Source organism: Diuraphis noxia, unplaced genomic scaffold (assembly GCF_037042655.1).
Source record: "Diuraphis noxia isolate RWA-SAM2 unplaced genomic scaffold, SU_Dnox_SAM2 contig0002, whole genome shotgun sequence".
Classification (NCBI taxonomy): Eukaryota; Metazoa; Arthropoda; class Insecta; order Hemiptera; family Aphididae; genus Diuraphis; species Diuraphis noxia.
In genome coordinates this window covers 33,055,532-33,074,284 of record NW_028301712.1, presented here as the reverse complement: position 1 = coordinate 33,074,284, position 18,753 = coordinate 33,055,532, and the positions used below count along the sequence as shown (strand labels likewise).

The 18,753-nt window shown below is 25.6% G+C and overlaps 1 protein-coding gene across 4 annotated transcripts in view; it reads right to left on the bottom strand.

Moving 5' to 3' along the window:
• Nucleotides 1-18,753, bottom strand: part of LOC107165282 (prolyl endopeptidase FAP-like) — a 277,903-nt gene that overhangs the window by 33,147 nt on the left and 226,003 nt on the right. For all 4 annotated transcript variants that reach the window (XM_089219077.1, XM_089219079.1, XM_089219078.1 and 1 more), the window contains one exon: nt 1,008-1,102. In XM_089219077.1, the coding sequence (XP_089075203.1) occupies nt 1,008-1,102 (95 nt within the window). The remainder of the gene's footprint in view (nt 1-1,007; nt 1,103-18,753) is intronic.

The window sequence follows — 18,753 nt, the reverse complement described above, 5'->3', positions numbered from 1 at the left end:
TGACTAGTGATGTTATTGATATTTTTATAATTTATTGATCCCATTAATTTTTTTATAAAATACATTATTCATTATATTAATTTAAGTTATTGTTAAAAGGTGTTTTGATAAATTTGTTTTTAATATATGTAGCCTTACGATTATATACGACAATATGGTTATTGCAATGAGTTTAAAAATAGTTATGTGAAAAACATTCACGATAGAACAATTTTTAAATTATTGCTGTATAATAAAAGTTTAAGTAAAACTATTGAGAGTGAGGCTATATCGTTCTAACGAGATTGAAAAAAACTGGCAGTTTTTTAGACATTGTAAGTATAATAGAAGCGTGGTTTTTAAGAGTTTTTCATTTTAATAATAATAAAAATGGGGTTCCCTTAAAAAAAAAAAAAACATAATAACAATATGAGAAAAAAACCCCGTTTTACAAATTTGTCAAAAAGCCGAAATCACCGAGTTTCATTTTCTCACTACATTTTAGAAGCCATTGCTATAATGTTGAAGCAAAAAATAATTTTTACCCAAATACACAAAACCTATGTTATTCTACCGTACTATAATGTATTTGTGCCCAACAATAAAATTGTTTTAAATAAAATATTAGACTGCACATTTTGAGTTTAAATTATAAAGTTTGTTCGCTTACTGTCGTTATAAACTGTCTATAAAATACTACAAATGATTTAAGTATGACAGATGCGCACGCCTCGTGTCGGATTTTCGTTTCATATCATGGGGTTTAAATCCCAGTTAATCATTTTGAGATGACTCATAAGCCGTTTAAATCAATCGGTCTTTCGGTAAACGCCTGGCATAACCCATCGACCCGTCGACTTCTACTTTCTGTTATTTTATTTCTCTTATCAAAACAATCCACACCATAAAGTGGACACACAATTTCGAGTTGGAAAAATAATAATAAAAAATAAAATAAAATGCTTTATTAATCCACCTCCAATCAATGAAAGTCGTATGCTAGTTAATACTAATAAATCGATACTTACAAAAGACGAACTCGTGAGGAGTACCCTGTGTTTATTTGTTTCGATATTGTATACGCTGACGCCACCTTGTGCGTCTCGAACCACCAACTCCACGCCTGAAAACAAACATAAAAACATGAAAATATTATTATTCACTGATTTAAAATATTTGAAAAAGAAAAAAAAAATTCTTTTTGAATTGAAAAAAAAATAGCATAAGACTCGCGAAGTAAGAAAATAAATAAAATATAGTCGTAATTGTTCTTGCGAGACATGTGTGTACATAAATCCTAAGTGAAATTCGTTAATTTTGTTTACGTATTTCCCATACATATTTTTATTAAAAAAAAACTATTAAGTTTAGAGTAAATGCGCATTAACCAAACTAATCAAAGTATTTCTATTGTCGTCTTGTCCTGCTTTTTCCGACGCTGATTAAATTATTTCAGAACTGTATCGAGTATAAAATCCATCAGAAGATTACATCAATTTGATTCGAAATCTTTTAGAACTTTAATAATTTTTAACCGTAGAAAAAACTCTATTTTATTTTATTTATGTTTTAATATTGAAGATACTTTGGAATTATTTTCTGATGGAAACTAAGAGAAACTTCAAGCATCGCCAATAATTAATTAAAAGTAACATTTTTAATGAATAAAATAAATGAATTTAAATATATATATATATATATATATATATTATATGATGTGCCACATTTCCCTACCCTTATTGAAAAATATTCAAATTGCTTTTACATTAATTTATATATTAGTTAACTTCAGTTTATAAAAGAGCTATAAATATATTAGTATAATGTTAAATGGGACTACAAAAATCAAGATTAATATTAATTGATGAAATTGCTAGCTATTAATTGGGATATTAAAATACATGACTGTATTTTTTGGAAAATATAATAAATAAGCGCCTTATGTTTTTGTAAGACTCAGCCAGTATAATATTGGCCTGATCATATCCATCCTATAAAATAAGATTTCCATTTAATATCTGCCCCGATTTTAAAGTAATATTATCCTAATCAATACTGTTATCAACTAATAGTGATGTGGGCATTTATTTTACTGATATATTATGTCATCTTGGTTTTTACGATTCCTGTGCAAAAATAATTACGTACAAATACTTTTATTAATTTCACAATATTATTATTATATAAACTATAATATTTTTTAGAATTATAGCTGCTTTTTAAGATAGCATTACAAACAAATAGTATTTATCATTGTAAAATTGGTTTCAATTTTTTTATTTTATAATGTGTAGGTCATTTTTTTTTTTTTGTAGATATTATGAAGATTGATTATGTTTTTATATCACATTATCCTTGTTATGTATTATGAATTTTCTCGTAATAATTTTATGACGTATTTGGTAATTAATAGTTTAATTGTGTATTAATAATATATTATTTAAACGCTATAAAATCAATTTTAACGCGTATTAAAATAAATATATTGCATTAGTTTGAGAAATCATTTTTATATGGTAGTTTTTAGAAAAATAATGCTTAGTATTTATTGACTGAATATTGTTTGACCTTAAAAACGTATACACAAATATTTTTAGGTTTTTCAGTCTATCTAATTGTTTTGGTATTTATAAATGGATAGTACAAAAATAAGGTGAATACGAATTGTAGAGCAGAGCTTGAGATGCACAAACCGATATTATTGCCACTGGCAGAAATAAAAATTTTCACCTTTCGGTGGTTATTCGACAATGATTTTTATTTTGATAAAATCTATTGATTTTATTTAGGCATGTCATTATTTTTAGACGTTGTTATCTATAGCAAAAAATTACAAACATTCGTAAAAACAGTGTATTAATAATGGTATATTTTATAGGATATTAGATTTTAGGGCGTTGGATATGAAAAAACTGTTGACATTATAGTACATCACACTAAAAGCAGAAATAATATTTTTTTCGGGAATTGAAATAACTATATTAGTACTTTTTTAAGCAACACAAACGTCAATACCCTTTGAGAGTGAAACAATTGTGAATATTATAATTTCAAAATTTCAAAAAATGTAAAATAAAATTACATAGTCTTTTTAAAAATATTAATTTATCTAGCATACGAAGAGAATGCATTGATGGATCCAAATACAGCATAAAATAAATCAGATGGAATCAATCATGGAAACTGGACTTACAAGCTTTTACTAGAAACTTCAAATCAAGGGTAACATAACACTTAAAAAAAAATTTTTACCAACTAGTTTATTCATTTAATCCGTGTTTATTTTAAAACAATTTTACAATTTTAAGGGATAGGCATAGATAGTGTCTTTTTTATTATCTTCTACTCATTTAAAAATTTAAATAGATACCTATGATGTATATGATCCCGAATCCCAATGGAGGCAATGGTAATATTTTTGCTTTCATCTATCTTTCATACGTGGAAATCTAAGCAGAAGACCCTAAAAAAGGTGACAATTACCATAGTGCCTACATTTCTGAACCTATGACCACATTAACCAATATTGTATATCATATGAGTAAAATTAGAAGGAATAATCATTAACTTCCTACCTATAATGTCTAGATTTCCTAGCAAAACATGCCTCGATGAAATATCACTTCCTTTTAATCACAAATTATGTACATTATACAAACAATTTAGTCGAAAACACAACATTATTTAAAACTAAAAATGTCAGCAATCACTAAATCACTGCTATAGTAACTTTTTGTTGAAACTAATAAAAGTAAAAGTAAAAATAAACATTGCTAAATAATACCATCCCTTCTCCCCATTCTAATCATGAATACTATGGTCAATAACTCGCCACTAAAAACTTGAGAGTTCCACATTCGTTGTGTAAATGTAACTACGGGTCGCCAGTCATTCAAACCAAATCCCACTCTAATAATTAACAATGAAATCTCAATTCATAAACTCCCTGATGAATTTAAATCCACTTATAGAGCTCAACATCACTGATCTCTCAAGTCTCATAAAGACCAAAACTGTCTACCAATATTAACATGGTGCCGTTACCAACAGATTGTTTAACTCCCACTGCTTAACACCATAAATTCCCACCAATATATAACTCAAAAACCAACTTCCCCTCTGTATAAAGTTAGTTTATAATTCTATTTTATCTTCTTCGCCTTTAATCTTCACTTGTACTTATTGTAAATCAGATATTTACAAATTATACGGTTTTCAAATAAAAAAATAATGATCATATGAAAAAAAAATCGCATAACGTTACTAACGTTATTTGTAACACATGTTATGCGATTAAATTATATATTTGGGCATAATTTAAATATGTGTGCAGAAAAACATATTAAACCTCAAAAGTTCATCGTATGTAACTTACGTTACACGGGCTTCTATAATATGATTTATAATATTATTTAAACATATTAATGAACAAACTCGACTCACACCATGTGTACCGAGCGTTTTGAACATAATATTATGATATATTATATTATTATTATTATTATTATTATTATTATCGTGGTTTGAAAACTATAAATTTGGTTGAACGCTAAACTTAAAGTTCACGATATGTTATTATGTTAAATAATAATAAAATGTAGTCCGGGAAATGCGACAAGTGTTGTTAAATATATAATAATAATACTCAGACTTATGCATCGTTTTTCCATTGAAATAACTGTACAAATATACTATAACTCAATGTATGGCATATAAATTTACATTGGGATGTGTCAAATATAATGGTTTAAGTTTTATAAACGATTTTACAATGTACCACAAACATAATGCTTCGTGCTGGAGTAAGATGTAATATTATTACTGAAAACAATATTAAAAAACTGTTTCATTGTATCATTAAAATAATATGCTTATACATATAAATATAACATTATGATGCAGTTTTTTGGATAGAATATTTAATGATAATTTAGGCTAAAGGTAGTTACTTTCAATATGTATCTAAAAAAAAACCCACACATTTTAAAATTGTAAATATTATACCACTACGAGAAATATGTCAAACTGTATCGATTATGTTATAAAATATATTTATGACATGATTCTGTGGGTGAGGGGATGGGCATGTCATTTATTTTTGGCATTAATATATTATGGTCGGCTTAATAAATACGTTTTGACATAAATTAAACATTGACTGTTGGTATCTACGATAAATATTTGAAAATAAGGAATTACAAAATATAATATTTAATAGGTAGATATTTATCGAATGACGTCGTATCTTTTGATAATAAAAAATGTATAATTAAAATAATATCAAGAACCTTTAACAACGACAAATATTACCACTACAACAATATAGATATGACATTTGCATGTTAGCATCAGATATTTTAGCGTTGTGGATATTTTATTAATGATAAAATTAAGTTAATATGCCGTTTTTATTCACTTATAACTATATACCTATAGTAGATAATAATAAATATTTTTTCTATACCATTCCTATTTAATCGTCGAACATCGTAGTTCGATGAAGCGCAAAATTAATTTTCCATTTCATCGACACCGTTGACGTTCATTGTGTATAATTTTAATTTAACGAGGCGTTAGTGTTAAATAAAACAGAATTTTATGATCACGTCATTATCATAATATTATAGCTTGATGCTTGAACTATCTCATTGTGTTATGGGCTTATTGTACCTACATCCTACCTAATAATATAGGGGTTCAAGCAGGGTTGTGGAATATTAATACATTTTATATCCGGTTCCATAACACCTTCTTAAAATCATAGAAAAATGGTTAGGTTTCTTGGTGAGTATGCCACCGATGATTAAAGATATAAAGTTTATTTTCAAGTTTAAATCAGCTAATGGATATGTATTTATTGCTGAAAAAAATAAAAACCTACACATAATCAATATGATTATGAAACTTCTCTACGAAGGTTTATGAAAAAAAAAAAATAAATACATTGTGATAAAATTGGTATTGAGGCAGGTTTTAGAAAGTCATATTTTATAATGCCGAGTTTTAGAATATAAGTTTTAGAAACACTATGTTTTAGAAAATAAAACTTTTAGAATTTCAATTTTTAGAAAAATTTTTTTCACTGTTTACTCGTATATAAAATGTTTTCTAATAATTCTTTCATAATAAAAATAAATATAATAATTGTTAATACTTATTAGCAATAGCTCCCATAAATTTATCTAAATTAGAATTAGAATCATTAATTATTCGTTTACATATTTGCAATAAGTTTTGTTCCATATTTCATTGTACTTTTTTCCCTTGAATAGTTGTTAATATCAATTATCAATAAAATAAAAATTTGATAACGATATTGAGTAACAAAGCATTATGTTTATAAATATTTTGCATTTTGATATTTCCCGTCTTCCCGATCAAAGATAAACTATATAATTACAAATTTGGAAAAGTATCATAATTTCTACATTCTGTATCGTAAATTCTATCAAAAAATAAGACAGCATTTTATTTAAAAACTGTATATTTTATTTATCTTATTTTACTTTCTAAAACACTGATTTTCTAAATCTTGTCACTCTAAAACTCGGCATTCTAAAACTTGATTTTCGAAAATATGCACCCAAATCGATAAAATTAGCCTAGTATTTAGTTTTAAATATTAAAATAGCAAAATTACATATTTAATAAATAATTAAACCCGTTAATTATAATGATCATAAAATATTAATTTAATAAAGCAATAAAATTATATGGTGTTTGTCTCTGTAAAACATATTAATTTGAGCATAGTTAAATATTGGCAATCAATAAAACTATGCTCAAGTAACAAACAAAAAGTTCTGAAATTGAACCTTTTACTGACTTTCGTGATTCATTATGTAAAATATTTACTTTAGATAATATAATTTACACTAAAAATTTCAACAAATTTATGATTAACTCAATATTTAATACAAAATTAATCAAGAAAACGTATTAATCAACTTGAATTTCAAGGGAAAATAGAATGTTTTCCTAAAATAATTACTGTACGATTAACATTATATTGTATTAAATTATGGTTTTTAAAGTCAATATAATGTTTCCAGTATCCTAATAATATGTATGTCTCCAAGTATTTGTACAGGGTGCGGCAGTCAAACCCAACGATTTTAACAAGAATTGGTGGGCAGGGTTAAAGTGGTAGAGTTCTCGGGAATGTTCTTATCGCTTTTAAATACTCGGAATTTAGTAATCATGGAGCATTGGTCGAGTGAACAGCGTATTACAAAAGTAATGATAGTTTCGAAGGAGCTCAACGTGCGTTTGGCCGACAGTTTGGTTTTCTCCTCGCGATTCTGTGCCTTCTCGTGGTACCATCGACCTGTGGGTAAAAAACTTTGAAACCACAGCTAGAACGACTCAAAAGAGAGGTGGTAGTAAAAAAACTAGACGGACTCAAGAAAATGTAGAGCGGGTGAGACTGCTCAGTAGGCCCTACTGAGTAGGGAGAAGTCCCCGAAAGTCAGACTCTTACAATGTGTGGCTAACCAAGGAAGGCATTTGCCTGACACAATCTTTAAAAAATGAAGTTTTTAAATATTATAACATAAAATTCCACTTGTGTACTTTTTATTTGTTTGGCGAAAAATTAATAAAAAATTTTTTTTCTATTTTTTTTTTTTATTTTTTCAAATCGTCGGATTTGAGTGCCCCACCCTATAACAACTTGTTTATAACGATTTTTATACCAATTTAATTTTTAACATCGTAATGCATTTTTTTTTTAATTTTAAAACGCTGTGAGGTTAATTCAATTATTTTCGAAACCTATCCGCTCTATAATGTCTAAAACATTGATTATTGTTTATTTTTTTCTGGTTATATTTATGTTGCTTAAAAAATACATTCAATTATATTCTATACATTGATAAATAATAATAGGCACCGTTAGTACTGCATTATATTTTATATCTAACTTGAATTCAGTCATCCCTGCACAAAATATAGTTGTTCCAAAAATTGTTATAGTTTTTTAACGTAGACTTTATAATAACTAGTGAAATATAAATAAAAAATATACGATTTCTAAAACACAGAATTACAAAATATTTAAGCGGAATTTCCAGTGAGTGATTTTGAATAAATTAATTTTGTATATAACCTAAGCATTCATGCATATACGATATATAATGTATATAATTATTTTTTGTTGAACAAATTTAACAATACACACTTTGTTGCATTAGAATAGATTAATTTTCAAAATTCGTATATAGGTACCTACTGAATAATTAAGTATTTTACTCTATATTAAACCTAATTATAATACCTAATGAAAGTATTTATCTTTTTTGTTTATGAATCAGCCAAATTATGTTAAAATAGGTGGAAACATTTTAAAGCAGATAATCAAAAACAAAATTACATCGTGGTATATTTACTGAAAAAAATAATGTCAATTTCGAATATTATACGAATAATTAACATTAATGATCGTTATTAATTTAATTGTAATACATGATCAATGGCATACATAACAATCTAGTTGCAGTTAGATATTCAAAAGATACAATGTTTTATTCACTTATATGCTGAAATACAGTAGTAATTAAGTAATGTGATTATTTTTTACAACATTATGATGGTTCTTAAAAGATAATATTTTTCAATTTTTAGTTTTTTTAGACCTTCCCCTAAGTGTTGAGATAAAGCTGCTTGCAATCAGTGAACAATTTTGACGAAAACTTGGAAAGTGCAGTCATAACCAAACACCGTTAATAATAATTATATTTTTAATGTGATAATTTATCATTGTTTCATAATTTAATATGATAATACATCACCATTATTCTTCAGAGTAAATCAAATATATCCTTTTTAAAAGTCGTCTGACACATGTTAACACTATATTCAGTGTGGTATAATTAGAGTTTAAATTGTTTTTCCATTAAGATGTTAAAATAAAAATATAACTTTTGAATACAAATAGTTTATTTTCATCGCGTGAAAATAATATACCTATTTTATTTATAAATTATATGCATAAATTAAGAGTACATTTTTAGATTAAAATAAAAAAGGTATTTTAGATATTGTGTTGAAAAAATATATATTAAAAATACACATTTGTTGAACACAATTGATTCTTGCTTAATATTTGAGATTTGTTATTCAAAATATATTAATATATTTAGTTCAAATTAAAAATTATTATAATAATGTTCAGCTAAAATTTATAAAAAGTTTATATTACATTAAGTAATTTTTTAAATATGAGAAATTATAAAATACGTATAAAACAATAATTGAGTCAACAAATAATATGTATTGTGAACGCAATTAAACATTTTAAAGTTGGATGTCCCCATTTATAAAGTATGGAAGTATTCCTTTATGTTATTAAGTATTAAATAAAAATGTGGCCTATACTTAATTTCTATAAGATAAATTATAAATAACTATTTTACTTATTATTTAGAACAATTTATTTTTTTATTTTATTCATCTCTATATAACCCTTGTTAACTCTCAAAATATTGTTGAATGAAAACCATTATAATATGACTTATTTTAATATAGTTTACTGTTTTAAAAAGAATTCTTTGAAAAATAAAAATATAAAATAAACATTGTAAAACTGATTTAATTTTTACATTCACTCAAAACATAAAACAACTTGTAAAAAAAATGGGTAAAAACAATACAACGGTTTAGTTCCAACTATTTGACTTTGTAGATCGTTTTACGGATATAAAACAAAAAACCAAAAAACTTAGATGTATTATCGAAACAATTTTCAAGGAAAAAAAATAAAAGCAATCCAATAAATAACAAATGTTTTCCAACAGTTATGATTAATTGCTTAACATAAAAAAGGAATAAACATAATATCGCTTTTGAATGGCGTGAGAGCACAAATTATAATACCACTAATAAATTATAGCATTATTGAGGTATATTTACAAATTTAATGTTTTATCTTTCATGAATTGAAACATGAAGAATCGACATAACGTAGACTAAAAGTATGGAATACCAACATAAATATTTGATTCAAGAATTAAAACATGAACCATTTTAGTTTAAACTAGGTATGTATAAGGTTTATCGTATATTCGTATCTACTTCAAAAAAAACCTTTAAATAATACTTTAAATTGTTTTCTGTAGACGTGCTGAATGTAACTGGTGGAAATTAAAATAGTAATTTAAAATTATATTCATAACGGGATAATATAAATTGTATACCAACAATCTATCCAAACAAAGGTATATCATTATTTTTTACAATTGTATTTAATAATAATATGTAGATTGTTTTTAAATATATATATATATATATATTATGAATGTGAATTATCAAATACAATTATTTAACTCGGTATGATGTAAATAGTAAATATATTCAGACTCTCTAAATTAAGTTAGAGTAGTTTTAAAAGTTAAAAAAAAAAAAAATATTATTAATTTGATATACATTATGACTTCAGACAATATTACAAGGGGAGATCTTTCTATTAAATAATTAATATAAACTTACAATACATAATTTCTTTTTAACCTTTGATCTATAAAAAAAAGTATAAATAAAAATTACTGCTGATTACCAAGGACAGTATTTGTCAATATTTTCGTAATGTACAATTTACAGGTATAAAACATACCTATTTTTTCTCTTTTTTTTAGGAGGAGAAATATATAAATGTAAGTTTCATAAAAACAAAATATGAAGGTTTTCTCAAACTAAAATTAAATTTAAACATTTAAAAAAATGAAAAATTTACTTGAATTCGTTAGATAATAATGTTTACATGTTAATTAATAACACATAACGGAAATTATTTAAAAAGATAATGCTTTGATTACAGTTAATTTATTAATCATTAATCATTATTAAGAATAACAATTAAATTATATACCTATCATCGACAATAATGGTAAAAAATATAAATGTCTTATTTTCAATGAGATTATTATAAAAATTAGAAATAGTGTACAAGTGTACAAAAATAGTACCTTTGATATTTATCGATTATTTAAGTATGCAAATTATATTTATTAAATATATAACTAGGAATGATGTTTTGAGAGTAACGGAATGTTGAATGTTGATATTATTTTATTATTTTATAACTCCTATATCATTTTCAATGACAATCTGAACATAATATTTAAAACATTAAATTGATGTATATTAATAAATAATTAATAATAAATTTAAATTAAATGGTTTGTGATCGTTGTTTGTTTTTCATTGAAAAATATTAGTACACACATCAATGCTTTCATTTATATAATATCAACATTCTACCAATAACACAGCTTTTAAAAATAATAATTTGACAGTGGGAATATTTGAAATATTAAAAATTATAGTGAATTTGAAAGAGCTTATAATAGTGTAATATATTATTATATAATAATCGGAGAATATTTTTCTTTGGATTTCATTATTTTATGACTTGAACTTTAGAAAGAATAATGTGATGATCTTTATTAATCAAATATTTTTTCTGAATCATTACCTAATAGTTTATAGTAATAAATAATGAATGATTCAGAATTGATTCTTAACTAATGTATGGCCATATGTAAGCTGGCCTTAGTAATTTAACTCAAATTAAATATTGAAGCAGAGAAGACAATGTAATGAGCAACTCATCCAAAATTATTGACAAAATATTATATACTTTAAGAAACAAGATTAGTATTGTATATCGTTAATATATATTTTCAGTGGAAAAATATGTTAGTCAGCCAACCAATAAAATATTAAATAGTATTATATTTAAATTCTTGTAAAACATTACAAGTTGAAAAAAATCAATATGAATTATTATATTTATGTTTATACTTTCAAATTTTCACGATTTTTCAGGTATTGAAAAAGCTTCGACAAACACTTTTTTAATTTAAAATATACGTCTCCAAATTAAATTTAATGAACCTCTTGTCTATTGATCCAATCAAATCAGTAAATCTGCATGGTATATTTTTACTTTTTATGAATGTTTGAATTAATTTAAATATTTTTCTACACAATACAAAAACAAAGAATATTTTTTTATTTACATAATAGTGAATGAAAATTAGTAAAATTAGGAATTCGTTTATAAAATAATTAGTCCAAGTCCAAAAACAGAATACAATATTTAATGCCAAAGAAGTGAATCCAACCAAGCGCACTTGTTTAAAGGTTGGTTTTAGGTCGATTACGTATTATAAAGATATTAATTTTTCAGTTACCTTGTCAAACATCGGACATTTCTATACGAATTCTTTTTACTTTTTTTTTTTATTATTAGATAAAATAGAATATTTACAATCTGTAATATTTATATACATACAATAAGTACATTTGATAATATAATAAGAAACAACAACATGAATGGCGTGAGGAGGGAGGCCCACCAGTGAGGATATCCTCTAGCTTGGGGGAGATGTTTTATTTATTTTTTAATTAGTGCCAGTCGGGATTCAGGAGATCACGACAACAGTGTATTTTAATCGACGTGGGGCCGTGGGGGGTTATTAGGCATGAATTCACTGGCCAAGTTGGAAATCAATGGATTTGTGTGGTTAGCTATTTTGGTGTGTACATTTTTGTAGTATTTTTTGGCTGTTTTAGAGACTGTTTCAATTTTAAGATCCTTATGTAGTGAGAGGTTTGAGACGTACCATGGCGCAGATGTTATTGGGCGAAGGGAAATAGGTTGGAAGGCTTGTAGAGTCCGTATTTGAGAAGGCTTGGCACATCCCCATATTTGGATGCCGTAGGCCCAGATAGGTTTTAGCATTGATTTGTATATAAGTAATTTGTTTTCAATAGAGAGTTTGGACTGGAGAATAGGCCGTAAATGATAAAGTCTGGTGTTAAGAGTCTTTCTTTTGATTTTGAGGTGTGGCCCCAAGTTAGACGCTTGTCTAAAATTAGACCTAAGTATTTGATTTGAGTTGTGGTTTGGATTGGATTGTTTTGAAAATAGATTGTAAGAAGAACAGCTTTTCTAAAAGCAAAAGGAATGTGAAAGTACTTGTCTGTATTGATTTGTACTCTCCATTTGGTGGATCATTTTGAAATATTATCAAGATGAATTTGGAGGTAATACAAATTTTTACTATATATTTCATCGATCATAAAATTCTGAATTAAATTATTCGATAATATCAACAGATTTATTATTATTAAAAAAGTATCCATAAATTAATATACATACCACCGTCAAATAAATTTACTGTAAAATGACGATATCCATAATATTATTAAAATCCTCATTTTTTGATTCATCCGGATGGATGAATAGCGACGTCCATAACTGTCTAGTCATATGGTTGCCAATGTTGCATGGCAACCAACTATTATAACAGTAGTAGGTATATTGTATATGCAATAGCATCATCAAATAATATGGTTGTTGTTACATAGCGATATAATTAATATAATTTTGTATATTATGTTTTTCGTCCCAATGGATTCAAACATTATCTACTATCTATCCGTGATTGTCAATGATTCATTACGACAAAATTATACGATTAATCTAAGTTTTATGCATATTAATATTATATTATTATTTAGAATTCAAATTCATAAAAATCAATAAATAATTAGTATTGCATTTTTTAACTCTAAAAGGGTATATAATAGGCTATATATGGGTAATTGAATAATAATATTTGTAAATAAATATTTTAGATACATTGTTTTAACCCTTCTTTTTAGATGTGAGTTACTAAATTTTTTACCAGAGTCAATTTCTAATACACTATAAATTATTTTTTACTATCTGACAGATTCCCATATAAACCTCTTGTGCAAGATTTACAGAATTGGGGTTGAAGTGCAAAACATTCTCAGGTATTTAGAATTATAAAGTGATATTATGTATACAATTTCTGAACCACGAGTGTGATATACTTGACTGTGGATCGCTTACACACATACACTCAAATATTGACTTTAATTAATATAGATAAGTAATAAATATTTAGTAATACATACAGTTCAAACAAAAAATATATTATTTTTGTTTAAAGGGAAACACAAGAGTATCTCGTGTCCGAAACTGATCAGATACGTTTTTCACTAAATATTGACTATTGAATGACTAACAATGAATGTTTATTAGAAGAAATTTATTAGTTTAAAATCATAGATTTAAATGGTAAATACATCATACTTATATTATAACTGAAAATGTATTTTTGTCAAACACTGACTACCGAATATAACGTTGTTAAACGCGTGGGTATAAGTATTATATTAATAACACTATACGATCGATCGATTTTACCGTCAGTGACCATCAAATCGACTATACCTACGTCACATGTGATTAAATATAGCGAAATTTCAGGAGACGTTTCTGCCACACCAATTTTGACGTGATTTGTGAACCACACACACACACACACACACACACACACACACACACACACACACACACACACACACACACACACACACACACACACACACACACACACACACACACACACACACACACACACACACACACACACACACACACACACACACACACACACACACACACACACACACACACACACACACACACACACACATACGGGCTTATAATACTCTACGAGATCCACTTGGAAAAGTCGACGTTGTGAGATCCATGACTTTAAATAAGTATTTTTAAACGGGATCAGAATATAAAATTTTAAAAATATATTTGGATATAATATACTCATTATATACACCAACATACTCGTGTTAAAATTATAGTATAGTAGACGTTGTGAGATCCAGTGTGTATTAAGCTTAGTCACTATATCTACACCACCATACGAGATCCTAAATTGTATATTATTTTAAAGTATCAACTTTATGAGATCCATGCAATGTTGCCGTCTTATGAATTCATACTTGTATACGGTACTAGTACCCTGACCTATGTACTGTTTTAACTGTTCTAAGCCGAATCCACGGCCACCGATCGTCGCCGTAACAATAACGTTGAATCGGTTTTCCGTGACCGTATTGACAGAAATATTATTTTCTACTTACCTGTACTGTAATTTGCTCTTATAGCTCAATCTTTGATAACGTATTTTAGGTTTAATATCGAGATAACAATTTAAAGCAATTTACTACATCATGTAGTAATGCGACGTACGACATATAACTGTTTTGACCTTTCGTGATTTTTAGTGTTGGAACATACCTATCTAACACTTCAGTATAAAACTACTTACCTTCAAATTCATTTCTCAGCTAAGATAAATATGATTCTTTATATTAATAAATAAATTAAGAATTTTTATTTTTAATGTATTTAGGCGTTTTCTTGTTTAATTTAATATATTTTATAAGAACTTTAGGTAATATTCAAACGAAAATAAGATAAGATAAAATAATGATATATTAGGGACTTACATATTAATTAATATTGCAATTTATACTTATACATAAAAAGTCATAAAATAAGTTGATTGATATTAGTTAAATAAATGAGTGTAATTGATTTTTTATCTGAGGAGTGAACTGCTGGCTAAAATTACAATTGACAGATTTTTATGTTTATTTTTGTATCATGATAATTTAACAATTAATAATGTATTAATATTATTAATTGTATAATGTATTAACTAATTATATAATTAATAATGTATATCGTTTTATTAACAATATATTCAGTAAAACAAAAAACAAAAAATAGCTTTAAACATAAAAATAAAAATAGTATAAAAAACACTTTTTATAATATTTTTGTTTCTCTTTAAAATAATTAGTAAAAAATTAAAAACAATACAAGTAGGTATAATTACTGTCGGTTTATTACTTTTCAACTTAAGTTGAACTATTCATGGGTATTTGCAATTTTCGATCATTATTAGTTTTTTTTAAAATTAATATCGATAAAAATTTATTTGTTAGGTAGAAATGCTTGAAAATTTAATACAAGGATCTTAACATATTCTTACAATAGCAGTTGAAAAATAAAAGAAATGCATAGTCAACATTTTTTTTACAAGCATTCAAATTTTAATTTTGACAACATACGTAAAAATCACGAAAATTCGCAAATTATTTTAAGCTAGAAATTCATAAAATATTTTCTTTTTAAATCTAAGATTTGAAAATTATTAATAATCTATAATATATCCTAATATATCCTAGGCAGATAAACTGTCTTCGCTCAGAATCGTTTTTCGTATACAATGATATAATATCATTGTATTCAAATTTAATTCCATCCATTACAATAACCCACTTGTAACCTACTGTACAGCAGAGCAACATCCACGACTTACCCGCTTTTTTTTTTATTGATCAAAAGACATCGGCGACAATGGCCAGTAGTCGTAAACGTTACATTGATTACATTATTTTTTTTTTTTTTAGTATCTTAAATATAATATTTTAAATTTAATTGTACTATTCATATTTTCTTAAAAAAATAATAATTTTTGTAGAGATTATTATGGAACAGGGTAAAAATACGTAAATTCGCACATAATATAATTTCTGTACCACTACATATATCAAATCTTAACTTTTTGTTACGATTTATGCTGCGCATATTTTATAGTTTAAGCTGTGTATCGTTATATGTACCATGTTAGTTTAATTTTCCATGTTACTATGTAGGTAATACAAGTTAAAACAATTAAAAGTTCAATAATGAACAAATACAGTATCAAGTCTCAAGTAGGTAGCGTAATTAGTTATGATTTCTTTTTCTTAGGATAGAGGGATGAGTATAGTTCTAGGAAACAGTATCCTTTTAAACTTAATAAAAAAAATATAGTCGGCTTGTACCATTTGGTATATAATACAATGCATATGTTAAAATCTTCTACTAAAAAATATTTCGATACCTAAATAGTAAACGATCAGATAATAAAAATGAAAATATGTATTAAAAAATAAAATAATAATGAGCATAACTAAAAATTCGTAGAACTGATAGAAATAATATCTATATTATCAATTCTAATTGACAAATAATAGTTTATACAGAGAAGCCTTATAAGTAGTAAGTAGTAAATTATCTTCTTCAATAAATATAAAAATGGATTTCTGTCCATCTGTCTTTTATGCATTCCTAAACGGCTGGACCGATTGTGATAACATTTGGTACAGAGATATATTAGACCATTGATTATAAATATTTATGTATTTATAATCAATGATTAGACCTATGGGCAGAAGATACGCTAAGTTAAAAAGTGGTAGGTCCAACGCCTGGAGGTGCTCCAACGGAAATTTTGAAATTTACGATGAACATTTTTGTTTATAGACAACTGCTTTTAGTTACTGTAATCACAATTAGTTGCTATTGGTTTCAATAATAATAATAATTAGTGCAAAAGTAATTATTAGGTAATTAATATCCCTGAATTTGTTATTATTATTTACAGCATAACTAATCGAAATAATACTTCAATTTCAAACTTTGGGGGTGGTTTCCGAAGGAAAAGTGAATATCCTTGGTGCATTATAGAGGTCAAAAGTAAACATTTTCCAACAGTTATGAAAAAAATCGAGAAATACAAAAAAAAGTGACAGAAAAACAGGAATTTTTACGCAAAACCAGTTTTCGACAAAATCGATTTTGGTTTTTGATGTAACTTTAAAACAAATGACCATAGATACATGAAATTTTCACCTAATGTTTATATAAGTATATTCTATCCACCATGCAATTTTCAAAAAATTTCGACTTAAGTTGAACTATTCATAGGCATTTCAAATTTTCGATCATTAATAGTTTTTTTAAAATTAATATCGATTAAAATTTATTTGTTACGCAGAAAAGCTTGAAAATTTAATACAAGGCTCTTAACATATTGTTACGATAGCAGTTGAAAAATAAAAGAAATTCATAGTCACATTTTTTTTTATAAGCATTCAAAGTTTGAATTTTGACAAAATACGTAAAAATCACGAAAATTCACAAATTATTTTAAGGTAGAAATTCATAAAAAATTTTCTTTTTAAATCTAAGATTTAAAAATTTAATACAAGATTCCTTACAAGTTTTTCAATCTTTATCGCAAATAAAAATTCCACCGGAAATTCAAATTAAATTTTTATGAGCATTTGAAATTTAAATTTTTACAACATTGGATTTTCACTTTTAGCGATTTCCTTATTTTGGTGTAACTCTAAAACAAATTACCGCAGATACTTGAAATTTTGACTGAATGTTTATCTAGGCGTTTTATATATTTGATAAAATTTTCAAAATATTTAGATTTGTTTTGAGCTGTTTACTGACATTTTAATTTTTCAACTTTTTTAGTTTTTTTTTCTATAAATATCGATAAAAATTTATTTGTTCGGTAGAACAGCTTGAAAATTTAATACAAGGCTTCTAACACATTGTAACAATAGAAGTTAAAAAATATTAAAAATTCGTAGGCACGATTTTTTTTATAAGCATTTAAAGTTCAAATTTTGACTAAATATGTAAAAATTACGGCAATGTTCAAATTATCTTAGATCGAAATTCATAAAAGTTTTTCTTTTTAATTCTAAGATTTGAAAATTTAATACAAGGCTCCTAACATATTTTTACAATAGAAGTTGAAAAATAAAAGAAATACATAGTCACAATTTTTTTTTATAAGCATTCAAAGTTTGAATTTTTACAACATATTATGTAAAAATCACGAAAATCACGAAAATTCGTAAATTATTTTATGCTAGAAATTCATAAAAAAATTTCCTTTTATATCTAAGATTTGAAAATTTAATACAAGGCTCATTATATATTTTTACAATAGCAATTGAAAAATAAAAGAAATATATAGTCACAATTTTTTTTTATAAGCATTTAAAGTTCAAATTTTGACT